Here is an 11,853-nt window from a genome sequence, read left to right as displayed (position 1 = left end):
AGCATGAGGTGATTAGGGTGTTCCCAAGCACACCCAGAACACCCCATGCACACACCTATGGCTCTAGCACTTTCTGGGTCACTGCTCTGGAACACATATGCAGTTCTGAATTTCTTGATCTACTTGTTCTTTTAAAATCGATGTATCAAAAAAGTAGTGAAGCCAGAGATAGCCAGTCAGCAGTAGCTTTTGTATTTTTCTCAGTACTGATTTCCCTTAAAGCGTAGGTCCGGCTTAAAAAAAAAATTAAAAATTAAAAGTCAGCAGCTACAAACACTGTAGCTGCTGACTTTTAATAAGGACACTTACCTGTCCAGGGTGCCCGCGATGTCGGCAGACGAAGCCGAGCAATCGCTCGGGTCTCGGCTGCCCCGCCGCCATACTCGGTGAGAGAATCAGGAAGTGAAGCATTGCCGCTTCAGTGCCCGATTCCCTACTGCGTATGCGCGAGCCGCGCGGCGCTATGTGAATGGGCGGATGTCTCCCGGGACACACACAAGGTCCCAGAAGACACCACTCCCCATTTCCCAGGAGGCAGCACGAGGAGGAGAAGAAAGAAGACCACCGCCGACAAGAAAGTGACAAATTAGTAGATCTGCCTAGTAACAGACACTTCTGATAAGTATAAAAAAAAAATATTTTTTCTATTTTTTTGTAGCCTTTTTGGCTATTTTTTATTTATTTTTTTCAGGGTGGACCTCCGCTTTAACTAACCTGGGCGTTTATTGAATGTATTCCCTGGTGTGTTGTTTGGTTTTATTCTATGAGCATCAATACTTGTCTGTTAAAAAGTGACATTTCACAGGGCAGGTCTTAAAATGTTTCTAGAAAGAAGTAGTTCTTCCTTTTTGCCCTGTTAATAGTTAACTTGTATTTTCTGTATTGCTACTTCCCCATTGAGGCCTCAATTTAACTGTTTTCTTTCCCTGCCTCATCCTTTCTGAATGCACTTCTTATTAGCCTATTAACCCAGAAAGGGTGAGCTGTCCCCCCCCCCCCATTGTTCTAGACATAATGCATTTGACCATCTTTGCCCCAGATCCATATCCCTTTTCACAAGTCACCGCGGCCTGATTACAAGGGTTGTGGGAAAGTGACGACAATCAATGGGCTACGCGAGTCTTTGTGTGCATAGAAGTGTACAGGGCAAAGTGTTTCTTTATCAGAGATTGTCAGCCAGTGCCAGATTTATAAGGGGGCAAAAGGGGCAATTGGCCAGGCTCCTTGCCAGAAAAAGCCCCCCTTACTATAAAAAAAAATATATAATCATTTAAAAAGGTGTTTCTTTTATTAGAGTTTATCTTTGAAAGTATCATTTTGCCTGCAGTGAACTATGGAAGATTTACCCTGGTATATTGTATCAATTTTAGATTAACTTTGGTGGCTCAAGGGAACTACACCCCCACACCCTAAAGCTAGGTTCAAGCCTATGCAGGTTGGGGTTGATGCGTTTTGCAGGAACCAGCAAAATCGCATCAAAAACGCAGTGCTCGCATTTTTGATGCGCTTGCAGTGAAGTCTATCGAACTAAAAACGCAACCTGCCGCAGGCAAAAAAAAGTCCCTGACCCTTTTTCGAAAAAACGCATTGGTTGAAAATGCACAGATGTGAACTTGACCCATAGTAAATCATGTTAAATGGACTGTAGTGCGTTTCTTCAAAGCTAAAAAATGTACTGCAAAATGCATAGGTGTGAACCTAGCCTTAAAGGGTCACTAAAGGAAAAACATTTTTTTGCTGAAATGACTGTTTATTGGGTATAGAGACATAAAAGTTAACTGATTCCTTTTAAAAATGATTAAACATTGAATTTAATCTATCATATAATGTGCCTCTAGTTTCACTTTCGGTTTTAAAGGTACATACGTGAAGTTCCGGGTGAGAGGTGAGTCGGGAAGACTCACAGAACAAAAACAAACAAATCCAGGGCAGTGTTTTGTTTTTAAAATGAATCTGATTGGTTCTGAGGAGTTTTAGACACACAGTAATGACAGCTTAGACCACCGTGAAAAGCTCCCAGTACTGTGGTTATAAGGAAACAGGCAACCAGGAAGTGTGGAGATCACAGCAGAATTACAGCTACTTCAAAGCAAAAACGAACAATGAGGACATGAAACCAGTACTGCGGTAAGGTAAAGGAAGCTATTTAGCTAAAAAAAAAAATTCCTTTAGTGACCCTTTAAGCACTTGCTGACCGCCCCCTCTAGCTTTACTACTTTAGAGCAGCTCGGCTGTTCAGGATCATATAAATATATACGTAATTTGCATTCCTGGCCTGAAACCTGGTGATCGGCTGAGCGAATGACAGAAGAGAGCGCTGTGCTGGTAAACAACACAGGGCTCTCTACAGACAGCAGTGATGTGTAGTTTTCCCGTTCTCCCGGCAAGGCAGTGAGTAAAAAACATTGCATTGCTTAGTGAGAGCAGCACACAGTCCACACATTAACACTTGTTAGGCACACAGTTAACCCTTTGATCAGTCTAGATATTAACCCCCTCCCAGCCAATGTGATTAGTATAGTGACACTGTGTATTATAACTGACATTCGGCCCGTGTGTATGGGTCCTTGCCATGAGATCGGCTTCTGTTGAATGAGCATGCTGGAAAACCAGCAGCTGATTGGCATCCGGTCTGTGCTTGCAGCCAATGGCTGTGTGTTCTGGGAGGGGGGGGGTTGTCACCCATCAGAACACAATAGCACAGTAGGGAGATTTCTGGATTAAACGGAAAAAAATAAATGTCTATGTGTACCTGGCATAAGAGGGCATTTCCCCTCTCTTTGGAGAGATTTTCTTTCACTTCCCATTGTGTCTACTGAACAGGACTTGAAGGGAAATTTCACAGATGAAATAAAAAACCTGACAAGCATTTTCATCTTTCCCTAATCCATAAAAAAAAGTAAGCATTATAAAAATAAAAATAAATAAAACACTTTATATATGCGTTTATTTCATGGGCATAAGAAATTTAAAGCGTAACTCTACTTTTGTTGAGAAAAAAACATTCCCCTATGGGTGATGTATGTACATTGCAAGGAATATAACAACCTTTGTTGCAGATTCCTACCTTTTTAGTTATTCTGAAGAAATCCCTGTGCTCTGTGCTGAGTAAGTCTAATGGGAGTGGTTTCAGAATTATCAATCAGCTGTGCAGCTGCAGAGCACTAATGAGAAAATCTGCAGGGCCAGCATCCCTTTAGACGTGTTCCTATTGGGAGTAGAGGAGTATGTTGCAGGGGATGACTGAACTCTGACTTGTATCATCTGATGTTTCTGGGGTGTGTTCAGTACATATTCTGTGTATAAAACATCACCAGGTAGCCATATTGCATTTTCAGGAAATTATAGAGCTGCAGATTGAGGCTGGGTTCACACTATTGCGTAATGCGGCTCACAGCAAGAGTCCGGAACGTCCCCGTTCACTGTTTCAGGTCAGATTTCAGCCCAAATGTTATTACTCGTGAAATCAAGGCTGCTGCGTTGAGATTTGTATTGCAGTACTGCAGTACCATGCGATTTGGTGCCTGCAAACACACTGCATTTGTGATCTGCATTTGGGGTGCCGTCAACAATGGCAAAGGGCGATTTTGAGCGTGGTATGGGAAATGCACATGTGTTTTTCCAGTACTGCATTCTGGTGTGAACTGGCCCTGAGTGACATGAATAAAAGGAAGCCTCTTCAGGGAATATGTTACACTGTATCTTGTTTGTATGTTTTTTTGTGTCTTTTTATCTTCACGATAACTCTGTGAAACATCACTATGGAGAGCAGTGCTTACAGATAGGCCTCGTACACACAACCGTTTTCCTCGACAGAATCCATCAAGAAACTTGGTGGCAGAGCTTTTTTGGCGAGGAAAAGGGTCGTGTGTATGTTTTTCGTCAAGAAAGTTGTCGTGGAACTCGGCGAGCAAAAAAGTTCTCTTTTTCCTCGCCGGGAGTCTCAATTTCCTCGTCGTGTTCCTCGTCGGGCTGGTTTACGACGAGAAACACGTTCGTGTGTATGCTTAGAAACCCGCGCATGCTCAGAATAAAGTATGAGACGGGAGCGCACCTTCGGTAAAAGTAGCGTTCGTAATGGAGATAGCACATTCGTCACGCTGTAACAGACTGAAAAGCGCGAATCGTCTCTTACCAAACTTTTACTTAGCACGCAGTAACATGAGATTAGCAAAAGCAGCCCCAAGGGTTGTGCCAGTGGAATTGAACTTCCCCTTTATAGAGAACGAGGAGATTTGGTCTTGACAGTGTGTAGGCAAAGAAAGCTTGTCAAGATTCTCGACAAGCCTGACAAGGAACTCGTTGAGGAAAACGATGTTTCATTTACGACGAGTTCCTCGGTCGTGTGTACGAGGCCTTACACTCACTAGAAATAAATAACCCCTCTTAAAGGTCACAAATGCTTAAAGTGTATCTAAACTAAAGAACAAAAATTCATGTATTGCAGTTTACCAGTCTTTAGATTTTTTTCATTGTATTTTTTCCCCCTTTATTTTAACCTGGCAACAGTGGCGGGTGCGTTCATAAGGGGCGCATGTGCGGCGCTGCCACCCCCTGTTCAGGTACCCGGACCCTTTTCGGGCACCTGAATTACAGCGGGGGGGGGTGTATTTTTTGAAAGCACCTGATTAGAGCCATAGGCTCTAATAGGCTTCCAAAATGGTGAAGAGCGGGCGCCATGCATTATGTTAGGAAAGCGAATCAGGTGCTCGGGTCTGTTACCTGTCACCTGATTGGCTGAAACGACAGGTGCTGTGATTGGATGCCTAATAAGTATAAGAATAAGAATAAGTAGGGGGCATCTACTAAGCTGCTGAAAGAAAATAAATCTTACCGGCGATCTTACCTGGAAGTGGGAGCTGGTACCTGGTTTTGACAGGTATTCGCCGCCCCCCCCCCCCCCCCCCAAAAAAAAAGTGCCAAACGTGGTAGTGAAAGGTGCGAACAAGTGAAGCGTCCACTTTTGGGTGGAGCTCCACTTTAAACACTGGAATACGTGTATAAATGTAGCAGGGGAGTAGGTCGGAAAATAAATGCAGTTTCCACTCCTTGAAATTTGTTATTTTATTATACACACAACTTATGCTCACTGGATATTTTCTCTTTTTCAGGCCATTCTCTGTAAAATCTAGAGATGGTTGTGCGTGAAAATCCCAGCAGATCAGCAGTTTCTGAGATACTCAGACTAGCCGGTGACTTGTCGTTAAGGTTCCCCTAATGAGAAAGTTCCTTTAAGGACTGCGCAGGCGCAATCCTTGCCGACAGAAATCTCTGAACCTCGGCTGGCATCCAGGCTAATTTTTTAACATCCCCATGGATTGGAGGATGTTAAAAAAAGAGCCAGGAGGCCAAGCGAGCGGAGCAAGCCGTCCAAGCGAAGCGAAGACGTGAGGCCGACTGGCCACTTTCCTCAAATTCCACGTCGCCCTGAATGCTGGCCGAGGTTCGGAGATTTCCGTCGACAAGGATTGCGCCTGCGCAGTCCTTAAAGGAACTTTCTCGTTAGCTGGAACCATATCGGCAGATCCCTGGGACCAACAACCATGCCACGATTAAAGTCAAGTTAAATCCACTGTCTTCCCCATTCTGATGCTCGGTTTAAACTTCAACAACTTGTCTTCACCATGTCTAGATGTCTAAATGCATTGAGTTGATGCCATGTAATTGGCTGATTTCGCAATTTGTGTCACCAAGCAATTAAACAGTTGTACCTAATAAAGTGGCCGGTGAGTGTGCATATATTAGAAGTACTCCATATGTATTATATATATTATCTATTTTCTGTGGTGTTAGTGTATGGTGGAAGAATAAAAGTACTCTGTATATTATATATATTACACACTTGTCAGGTATTTTCTGTGGTGTTAGTGTATGGTGGAAGAATAAAAGTACTCTGTATATTATATATATTACACACATGGCAGATATTTTCTGTAGTGTTAGTATATGGTGGAAGAATATAAGTACTCTGTATATTATATATATTACACACTTGTCAGGTATTTTCTGTGGTGTTAACGTATGGTGGAAGAATAACAGTACTCTGTATATTACATAAATATTATAAAATTGTCAGGTATTTTCTGTGGTGTTAGTGTATGGTGGAAGAATAGAAGTACTCTGTATATTACATATATATTATACACTTGTCAGGTATTTTCTGTGGTGTTAGCACATGGTGGAAGAATAGAAGTACTCTGTATATTACATATATATTATAAACTTGTCAGGTATTTTCTGTGGTGTTAGTGTATGGTGGAAGAATATAAGTACTCTGTATATTATATATATTATAAACTTGTCAGGTATTTTCTGTGGTGTTAGTGTATGGTGGAAGAATAGAAGTACTCTGTATATTAAATATATTACACACTTGTCAGGTATTTTCTTTGGTGTTAGTGTATGGTGGAAGAATAGATGTACTCTGTATATTATATATATTACACACTTGTCAGGTATTTTATGTGGTGTTAGTGTATGGTGGAAGAATAAAAGTACTCTGTATATTACATATATATTATACACTTGTCAGGTATTTTCTGTGGTGTTAAAGTATGGTGGAAGAATAAAAGTACTCTGTATATTACATATATATTATACACTTGTCAGGTATTTTCTGTGGTGTTAGTGTATGGTGGAAGAATATAAGTACTCTGTATATTATATATATTACACACTTGTCAGATATTTTCTGTAGTGTTAGTGTATGGTGGAAGAATATAAGTACTCTGTATATTACATATATATTATACACTTGGCAGGTATTTTCTGTGGTGTTAGCACATGGTGGAAGAATAGAAGTACTCTGTATATTATATATATATTATAAACTTGTCAGGTATTTTCTGTGGTGTTAGTGTATGGTGGAAGAATATATATATATATATATGTATATATGTAGTATATATATATAGTGTATATATGTGTTCCTGTCTTGTGAGGGCTGGTTTCCCAGCACAGCCCAGTGTGAATAGAATTTGGAATTTCTGGATAAACTATGTTATAAATTCCATCATGTGAAGAAAGAAGTAGATGACAAGAAGTATACAGCAGTCAGCCCTGTATCCTGACAAGAGCTGAGTGTGCTGTGAAGGTTTTAGGCGGGCTGCTAGAAATTCCAGGCTGGGGGGGGGGGGGCACATGAGCTCACGTTGCTCCCATTCACATTCCAGCTTTCTGAGTGAAAATGTTCTGAAAAGCCTCCAAAAAGCCTCCATTGAATCATTTGTGTATGTGTGTGTGCGCTCTGAGGAGAACATTGCGTGCCTCGTGTGTCGGGCTCGGATCTCCCCAGAGCAAAGCTGCGGCTCGCTCAGGGTTACAGCAGTTTATTTCCTGCCTGGGCCGGGGGCCCGCTCTGTGTATATTGCTCTGTTTGACTTTGCAGCTTCGGCCGACGTCATTGCTCTTGGCTGAACACAAGGGGGGCGCGGCTACAGCTGGAATGATGTCACCGCGAAGCCACGTGGTACAAACCATTCACAAAAAAGCCAGCCTCCTCCCCGCTCTGTATAAATAGGGAGCTCGCAAAGCTCGGGGCAGCATTGAGCTCAAGCCAGCCGGCCGGGAACTAGGGAACAACCGCTAAAGTAACACAAGAAAGACAAACACGCGGCTGGCTTTTGCGTGAAGGCTTCATTTGTTTTTGTTTTTATCAAGTTCATTTCTTTTTAGACAAAGTAGCCTGGAAAGGGCAACTGCACCAGCAAAGGGGAGGACGTGATTTTGTTACAAGCCGAGCAGTGAAGCAGCACGGATTCCTACTTGCTGTCTAACCCCAGAGTGTGTCGCCTAGCTATGGTCAATATGGAGATAAGTGGCATGGATTGCAGCACGATGAAAGCCCTGCTGGCAGACAGAGCACACAAACTGCTCATCCTGGACTGTAGATCGTTCTTCTCCTTCAGTTCTGCCCACATCCTGGGCTCCAGCAATGTCAGGTTCAGCACTATAGTCAAGAGGAGGGCTAAAGGCAGCATGGGCTTGGAGCACATTATCCCCAACGAGGAGCACAGGGCCAGGCTGATCGCTGGATTGTATGAGGCTGTGGTACTTCTGGATGACAGGACCTACGAGCTAGACACCATCAGAAAGGACAGCACCATGATGCTGGCTGTCAGTGCCCTGTGCAGAGACCCCCGAGGCAGCAGGATCTTCTTCCTAAAAGGTATGTATCATCATCAGTCCCTACTAAACTTGCCTTTGGTGTCTCCCCCCCCCCTTTTCCATCTTCTAGATCCATCACCCCTCATCGAGACATGTAACCAATAAAGGTACATGATCCTTTGTTAGCTTTCCCTCTTTTCCCAATACAATTATCCCTTAAATCTCTTGGATCCAATTAAAGCCCAGATTGGGAAAAGCAGGAAGATGATTTGTTTCTAAAACCTAACTTTCCCCCCTTAAAAAAAAAAACAACAACAACCTTGCATCTATTGGGTTTACTTAAAGCCCCATTTGAGAAAGGTCAACCATAAAAGTAGGAAGATGATCTCCTTCTAAAACCTGTGATAACTCACCCTCCTTGTATACAATCACCCCTTATTGGGTCCACTTAAAGTCGCCATTGGGAAATGTCAATCATAAAAGTAGGAAGATGATTCCCATCTAAAACCTACCCTCTTTTTATAATCCCTTGCATCCACCGGGTTCATTAAAAGCCTGCATTAAGAAATGTCAACCTAAAACATGTGATAGCCGCCCCCACCCACTAATCCCTTAAGTCCCCCCATTGAGAAATGTCATCACAAATGCATGCTTCCCTCCCAAACTTGTCTTTGTTAGCCCTTCCTCCTTTTCCTATACAGTAATCAATAGGTCGTTATCAATGTCAACTACAAAAGTACATTGATGCCTCCCTGCTAAAACTTAATAGCTCTTTTCCTTATTTTATACCACAATCTCTTCTATCTCTAAGCCCACATTGAGAAATATCAGCTAATAATGGTATAGAGATGCCTCCATCCTCAAACTTTAATATCTCCCCCTTCTTCATACAACTGCCCCTAAATCTCTAAGCCCACATTGAGAAATGTCAGCCAATAAACTTACACTGATGCTTCCTTCCTAAACTTTCCTTTTGTTAACTCTTCCCTCCTTTTCTTACACATTAATCTCTTGTAACTATAGGGGCCACTTAAAGCCCCCCTACTGATAACTGTCAATGAGCTTCACAAAGGATACCATTTAACGACTGTCATTTTGTTCTTCTCTTTCAGGTGGATATGAATCATTTTCCTCGGAATATCCTGAATTCTGCAGCAAATGTTCTCCCCCGACTGGACTAAGCCTGCCCCTCAGTGCCAACAGTGTACCAGGCAGCGCCGATTCCAACTGCACTCCCTGCGGCACCCCATTATACGATCAGGTCAGTATTCCCCTTGTGTTGTAAGAGTTAAAATCCCCTGCCAAGCAAGCTGTCCCTCCCTCGCCACTCCCAGCCAGCCAAGCACTAAAACAATAATGAGCTGTAAAGCACCAGGCCAATTGTACTTCCCCAAACACAAGCCCTGACAATAAGCCGTGTTTACACTTTATTCCTACGTGGCTGAATACAAGATGTACACATAACACAGCTGATCATATTTCTAGCCTTCCCTTTTGTACCTATGAATGAATTATGTATAAATGTATTTCCAGTTGATTAAACTTTTCTGTTGTAATTGTTTTACAGGGAGGACCAGTGGAAATTCTGCCTTTTCTCTACCTGGGAAGTGCATATCATGCATCCAGAAAAGATATGCTGGACACCCTTGGCATTACCGCCCTGATCAACGTGTCTGCCAACTGCCCTAATCACTTTGAGGGACACTACCAGTACAAGAGTATCCCAGTGGAGGACAGCCACAAAGCAGACATCAGCTCCTGGTTTAATGAAGCCATTGACTTCATAGGTAAATATCTCTAAATTTTTACAGAACATTAAACCTAGTATGAGGAATACATAGGATTAATAATGATTACAAGCATCAGGTACTTTTTAGAGCCTTTATTTAACAGTAGGCCTCTATCAAGGGTTAGCATTTTGCGTCTCAAATTCATTTTACTCTTTTTTTTTTTTTTTTTTTATTGGAGCTCTGCTAATTTATTTGCGCCAAATTGATCCTCTACTGTTGTAAAAATGACAAAATGTTTGAAGAGTAAGGAAAGTGCTCAGATTCTTGTATGAAAGCAGCATTTCCTCTAATAGACAGGAAGAATAAAAAACAAAGCACATAGAAAGTGTTAGTCAGTTGCTGCCCCCTAGTGGCCATAAACATACATTGCCAGCTTTTGCTTTTTCTTTTTTTTTTTGTTAGATAAATATTTTAGATTCCACAGTTTTTCTTAAACTGAAGATGTTTCAGTATAATTTTTACAATAACCTGTTTATTTTATCTTTCAGATTCTGTGAAGAAAAATGGTGGCAGAGTGTTTGTGCACTGTCAAGCTGGTATTTCACGTTCTGCTACTATCTGCCTTGCTTATTTGATGAGGACTAATCGTGTAAAGCTGGACGAAGCTTTTGAGTTTGTCAAGCAGCGAAGAAGCATCATTTCCCCAAACTTCAGCTTTATGGGACAGCTCCTTCAGTTTGAATCTCAAGTTCTAGCACCTTCATGTTCAGCAGAGGCTGGCAGTCCCACAATATCAGTTTTGGACAGAGGAACATCCACTACTACGGTCTTTAACTTCCCAGTTTCTATCCCTGTTCACCCTGCAGCAAGCTCGCTGAGCTACCTACAGAGTCCTATCACTACATCACCAAGTTGCTGAGGTGGTACAAGCTAAAGCAAATGGGACTGTGTTATACAAAGTGCAATAATTTTTAAGAACTCTTAATGAGTAATTTTTTTTTTTTTTTTTGTCACTTTTAAGCCATCATCGTCATCCAGGCGTGACGTGTTTGCAAGCATATGAACTGGTGAAACCACATATAGCTTAAAACTGACTTGACATTTTAAAACTTTGAGTGTCTGTCCTAACCACTAAGGATTTCAAAAAAGACAGGTCACCATTGCCTTTTTACGTCTGATTTTTGTTTGTTTATAACCTCCGTTTAAGGGAGGTTCGACAGTATTTCCATTCCTGAATTTATTTTTATTTTTTTGTACTGGTGAAAGTGAAAGAGAGACTGCTGCCTATAAACTGTAAAAACAAAATGTACGTCCTATTATTTATTTTACAAGCTTCGTCCTGCCTTCAGAAGTCTAAGATTTCAGCTTTTTTTTTTTTTTTTTTTTTTTTTTTTTTTAAACGAAGCAAAGGAGAAATACCTCAGTATTTTTTTTTGGTACTGTAATTCCTGTTTGTAATTCAAGACCAGCTTCAGTTTCCAAAGCACTGATGAAAAAAAAAGCACTAGGCCGAAGCCTTCTGAGTTTGCTGACGACTGTATATATGCTATGATTTTATTTATGATGCAAAATAATATATTTCTTCTCCTGGGAGAAGACTTTTTAATACAAAACTATGACCTTTTTTATACAGAATAGAATAAATTATGACTTTGTACTTAATGTTGCCTCTATGTCTTGCATTACTTAAAACAAAAAAACTTACACTCTTCAGTTTTCCCAAACACAGCCCAAAATGATGTATCGTTGTTGCAATACCCCTGATCTGAGAATATAGTGCAGAATAAATATTGAATAAGTCACTAAGCCATGAATTTTGGCACAGTAGGTTCAAGTGTGATTACACTTTGGACCTGATTTAGAGAAATATAGCCATTAAAGTTTAACCACCTTGCCTTCCTAAACACGTTTTAAGGCTGGTTTCACACTAAAAATGTATGCGGCTGACAGCATGGGTCCAGTGCGTCCCTGTTCTCCGTTTTAGGCCCGTTTTTTTTTTTTTTATTTTTTTTTTTTT

The 11,853-nt window shown here is 41.3% G+C and overlaps 1 protein-coding gene across 1 annotated transcript; it reads left to right on the top strand.

Annotated features, from left to right (window-relative positions):
* Positions 1-7,529: 7,529 nt before the first annotated feature.
* On the top strand, positions 7,530-11,498 carry DUSP1 (dual specificity phosphatase 1). The gene is made up of 4 exons (XM_040344541.1): positions 7,530-8,167; positions 9,219-9,367; positions 9,674-9,893; positions 10,385-11,498. The coding sequence occupies exons 1-4, from the start codon at positions 7,798-7,800 to the stop codon at positions 10,753-10,755; spliced, it is 1,110 nt and encodes a 369-aa protein (XP_040200475.1). The 5' UTR covers positions 7,530-7,797; the 3' UTR covers positions 10,756-11,498.
* The last annotated feature ends 355 nt before the right edge of the window (positions 11,499-11,853 follow it).

Source organism: Rana temporaria, chromosome 3, assembly GCF_905171775.1.
Source record: "Rana temporaria chromosome 3, aRanTem1.1, whole genome shotgun sequence".
Classification (NCBI taxonomy): domain Eukaryota; kingdom Metazoa; phylum Chordata; class Amphibia; order Anura; family Ranidae; genus Rana; species Rana temporaria.
The sequence above is the reverse complement of the archived record's forward strand: the minus strand, read 5'-3'. Positions and strand labels throughout refer to the sequence as shown.

Coding starts and splice junctions, on each gene's coding strand:
- DUSP1 (XM_040344541.1), top strand. CDS start 7,798: ATGGTCAATATGGAGATAAGTGGCATGGATTGCAGCACGATGAAAGCC. Junction 8,168..9,218: donor CAGGATCTTCTTCCTAAAAG/GTATGTATCATC, acceptor CTTCTCTTTCAG/GTGGATATGAATCATTTTCC. Junction 9,894..10,384: donor TGAAGCCATTGACTTCATAG/GTAAATATCTCT, acceptor TTTATCTTTCAG/ATTCTGTGAAGAAAAATGGT.